The 5,180-nt window shown below is 36.9% G+C and overlaps 1 protein-coding gene across 1 annotated transcript; it reads right to left on the reverse strand.

The window, feature by feature from the left end:
• Nucleotides 1–2,717: 2,717 nt before the first annotated feature.
• On the reverse strand, nt 2,718–4,107 carry LOC137813881 (VQ motif-containing protein). Its single transcript, XM_068616347.2, has one exon. The coding sequence runs from the start codon at nt 3,743–3,745 to the stop codon at nt 3,029–3,031; it is 717 nt and encodes a 238-aa protein (XP_068472448.1). The 5' UTR covers nt 3,746–4,107; the 3' UTR covers nt 2,718–3,028.
• Between the last annotated feature and the right edge of the window lie 1,073 nt (nt 4,108–5,180).

Here is a 5,180-nt window from a genome sequence, read left to right on the forward strand (position 1 = left end):
CTTACACTTTTGCCCTATTATTTTAACTATGTTTTATTATCTTCCGTTTCTGTTTTCACCAATACAAATAATTAACATGAATAGACTCCAATGGGTGACCACCTCGAACTTGGAATAGTTGTTGTTGCCATTTTGTTTTGATGGTAAAGTTCCATAATGTTATGTGTTATGAATCACACACATAAAATAACTAATATTGAAATAGGAGTGAGTTGTGATGACACATAAGCAGAAAGTAGCTTAGGCGAAATCATTGTGAAGAGATTTTGCCTTATCTTAGCATCTACCTACCTCAACTCCATAGTGAAGAGATTTTAATCTTGAATTGATCTTGAACTAAAAAAAATTGCATGATTAGTGGAAAGAATTTGGGAGATGATCGAAAAGAAAGGAATGGCGTATGAGTGGGTGTAACCTACCTATACACAACTTACTTCTTTCCTTTTCCAATCTTCTCTTCTCTCGCATTGGACGAAAAACGTTTTTTTGTCATAAAGTTGCCTAGCTGTGGGGCACAATGCATCTTCATCAACATACCTTTCAAACTCTTGCGTTATTGCATTCGTCATCTCTTTTTTCTTCCATTGCTCCTTCGCAATTATTATGCATCTTTCAAGCCTTTCAATAAATTTTTTCATATACCCTAAATGTTATCTATTATGTGGAGCCATCATTTTCTGCCTCTAACTAATCAAACCTATTTGCTTACTTGGAATTTTAATGATTTCACTTTAAGTTTAAACACTATTCTTACCATTAATAATACACTCATTATCGGAATGCTTTTTCTTAACGACTAGTAACAACATCCACTGGGGGTGAATTAATTATTAATATTCATATAAAAATATACTGACCAATTGCAAGGTCAGTTCAATCATCTTTCACATCAATCAAATTATAGAGTGCCACGTTTTATGTAACTCTTACTAAAACGTAATTCTAGATTTCTAGAGAGCAACATCCAAGTGAAACCCTAGATGTTTAATCTAGTGGGAAGCTATACTTGCTTCTTGCTTGTATGATCAGATCATCTTTGAAACCAATCAAGTTATAGGACATGATGTGTTAGGTAAGTGTCAATCAAACACATTCAAGACATTTGATTACTTTTCCTTAAACACCCAAAAGTTAAAAATCCTAGATACTTAAACATCCAAAATATGTCATTTGATCAATGACTGAAATGCAGAACAAAATTCTTTGAACAACATGATTTCCGTTGATTCAATAATTTTTAGACTACGTGTTTTGTAAAATAAAACCCTGACCTACTTATTTTACCTTTCAAAAACCTAATCACTCTTTCAAGTCTCTCCCACACAATATATACATAGATATTATATATGGATACATATACACATATATACACATAAACCCATGAGAGTCAAATATATATATATATATATATATATTTTTTTTTTTTTGCATTTTTATATCCTTAGTGGATTGACACATTGACATTCTTGAGAGAAGAAAGGATCCAAGTTCTGTGCAAAAATAGTTGTAAGAGACACCTCAAGACCCAAAGTCAGACTATTCTCCTACCTAACAGATGTTTGAATCTTATATTAATCCCCTTGACTCGAGTAAACCCAACATGCTTTCTATTAACTTAATACCAACTAGTTCATTACATTATTATTAATTTTATACATGGCATACTAAATTAAATAAAAAGCAACCCTTGCATTCTCGGACTTGGTCGTTCTAGTTCTAGATTCTATGCGGAATATGATTAAATATGAACACGTTACCAGGTAAATGTTTTAGAACCAAATAATAAGCTTAAGTGTTAATTAATGAACTAATGAAGTGATCACATGGTCACATGGATATGTTCGCCCAAACAAATCCGACAAGTCAAACACCGTACAGTAAGTCCACAACTTCATCTTAACAACACTTTTTGTGACTTTGCTAGATTAAGATAAGGTAACTTGATGCCCAAGTTGCTCAGTTTCTTCTTCTAAGTTTCTTGCAAATAAATGAGAGAAGAAACAGTCAAAACAGAAAGAAATGGATAACTTTGGCACATAATCGCACACATTCACAGTGGCAAAATTTTGGTTTATAGTGCAGATGTTGGTGGAGAAAGTTTGGTTTTTTAAATTGATTTTGACAAAAGGATTCGGTGATATGAAAGCTACAGAAATGATTAAGCAGAAACGGACATGGGGTAAAAAAATGGAAATGAAGAAAAAACCCCAAAATGAACAGAAACGAATCTTGCCCCCATAGTGGCCTGGGCTCTCTTTCAACGAAAGTGAAAGATATGCGTATAATTATATCTAAACTCAAAATATAAAAGCGCGCTTCTGTGCTTTTTAACCTGGACCACCCCGTCACGTACTCTTCAATGCATATCAAAACTCACATTGCAAGAGTTACTTCACCACCCAAATTCAGCCAAACCCACACACCCAAAACAAATAAACATACCATAACTTTCCATGACCAAGTCAGAGTTCTTAGACCAAACCACTCAAAACTTAGACAAGCCGCATAACAAGGTTGACACGCTGCACATGCCCATCCATGCTGTCTCCTATCATTCCTATCTATCTATCTATATTCTTTCATTATTCAACTCTTTTACCAAAACCATAAACACCAAGTAATTTCCGACATTAGTTATGGTGGTTTCCGAGAACAAATCAAACCAAAATATATGTATACCAATAACATAATGTGGTCCAGCGCCACCACATTGTTCATAGACAAACTTGGTAAATTTCATTCATTAGGTTAATTAAACTAAATATGGCTAACATATCTCCATTACACCCCATAATAATAGTAATAATAAAGGAACTATGTGACAAATTACAGAGAGAGAGAGAGAGGGAAAGAGAAAAAAAGAAATACTACATGCATATCCTGATATCCATTCAATCCCTTCCCAAATTTACATAAGATCAGCATCATCATCCTAGCTAGCTAGCTACCCAGCCCGATTGATTAACCCGCGAGAGGGGCAAAAGGGGGAAAAGTGAATTTTTTTTCTCAGAGTCTGAATTTCTTTTGCTCACATGACTTTCCACGACTCCAGAGTGGGAAAGGAGGATAAGGTGTCAAAATCTAAGCCTGCGGAAGCGAAGGAGGCAGCGTGAGAATCTAAGGCCGCCAGGGCGGGGGCGTAAGGGAGTGTTCCGGGCATAGAAAGCCCGCTGCCAGGCCCGGATCCTGCCGAGGTGTGACCTACAACCTGCTGAGTATGGTCCAGCAAGAACGCCGAGGTGTCCAGCGTCGGCAGACACCCGGCGCCACCGGAAAACCTCGCGATGTTCCCCGCCGGGCGCTGCGGCTCGGGTTTCAAAACCGCGGGCGCAATCGGTGCAGCGGAGCCGAATCTGACGCCGGTGACCTGCTGCACCATCTGGCGGAAGTTGGCCGGGTCGGCCGTGATGAAGGTGGTCTGGGAGCGCTTGGAGGCGCGCGACTTCCGCTTGGAAATCTTTCCGGTGGTCTGCGGCCCTCGTCGTCGGGGAGCTGAGTCGTGGTCGGAGCCGGAGAGGCTGGAGACGGTGGGAGTGGTGGCGGCGGCGGCCGAGTCGGGAGTGGCGGCAAACGGAGTAAAGTCGTTGTCTTCCGGAAAGACGGCGGCAGCGGAGAGAGATTTCTGAAGAGCCCTGGTGATGGAATCGGTGTCGCGAGTGAAGAACTCGGCTAGCCAGGAATCGGAGACGGGTGGACGAAGCATCGTCCAGGGTTCAATGCTGGCGACGTTCTGAGATGATGCCATGAAAAGAGTGGAAAGGGTAAAAAGGGAAGAGTGAGAGTGAAGAGTGGTTTTGTTTGGTTTAGTTTGCTTGCAGAGGAAGAGGAAGAAGAAGTGAGTGAAGAGAAAGAGGAAGTGAAATGGAGGAAGGAAAGGGAATGATAAATAGGGCGGTGGAGGGTATTTTGGAGAAATGGAGAGAGCGAAAGCGCGTTGTTCGGGGGACGATATCACACGCGTCACCTTCTCTGTACGCCACTGTGAGCTAAGCTTATGCTCACTTTAACCCAACCATGGTTTACTTCACTTCACTTCACTCCACTCCATCCACGTAACTTAACGCCCTTCATCTATAAATAATTAACCATCTTTTTAATCAACTCTTTTCTTTTTTAAATTCTTTCATTCATGTTTTTTCATAACTCTCTCTATCTTCGCTCTCTAATTCCTTAATCAAATTACATAAAATAATTTACTCTCTTCTATTAAAAGGTTTAGCTTTGTTGCATGCATTCAAAAGAAAGACCCAATTGGAATGGATAACGGAAAACGGAAAAGGGTGTAAGAGGTTGCATGTGGTGGTTGGACGTGTAATGTGAGGAGAGGAGAGTGTTGAAACGAAGCGGTTGACGGTCAAGCCGCGTCATTCTCCTTCTACGCGTAAACTCGCATCCCAATCTCTCTTTCTATGTAAAAAAACAAACCATCTCATCATTTACTTTTCTTTTAAAACCCCAAAAAACTTTAATAACGTATACAACATCTTTATCTAATTAAATTTGGAGTTTTGCATTTACAATTTATATTTTATAAATCATATCATACATTTTCAAAATAAAATTTTAATCGAATTTGAAAATGACATTTACTGTACGTCTAGTATGATATTTTCTTTATATTTAGATTTGTTTTATTCTTTTAATAATCTTATATTATAAAAATTAAGGTAAAACTTTACTTTGATAATATACATTAAATTAAATAAACTAATTAATGCACGTAATTTTAAAAATAAAAAATAAAAGGTTGATAATTAATAATTGAAAAATAGGAACGTCACATTGAAAAAGGAAAATTCATTGTATAGTAAAAAAGTTAGATGAGTATTCTTACAATCAATTAATACATTAAGAAAATAACGTATAATTATTTTTTAAAATAATAATTGTATTTTAGTATACGTTTAGAAATTAATCACGAACATTATGCTTAAAAAGATATATTTTTGAATATTATTATTTTACTAGAAGTGACACGATAATCTTCTTATTGTTCTTTAGTCGAATAAAAATTTGAGGAAAGAAAAATAGAGAGTGAGGGAGAAAAAGAAAAGGAGAAAGAAAAAGAGAGTGTACAAGAAGAAAAGAAAAAAAAAAGAATAGAATATAAAAAATAGTTTTCCAATCCTATATTTACCTTACTCACATGTTCTCTTAATGAAGAATATAGAAGGACAATT

Source organism: Phaseolus vulgaris, chromosome 1 (assembly GCF_051622355.1).
Source record: "Phaseolus vulgaris cultivar YP4 chromosome 1, ASM5162235v1, whole genome shotgun sequence".
Classification (NCBI taxonomy): Eukaryota; Viridiplantae; Streptophyta; class Magnoliopsida; order Fabales; family Fabaceae; genus Phaseolus; species Phaseolus vulgaris.

Coding starts and splice junctions, on each gene's coding strand:
- LOC137813881 (XM_068616347.2), bottom strand. CDS start 3,745: ATGGCATCATCTCAGAACGTCGCCAGCATTGAACCCTGGACGATGCTT.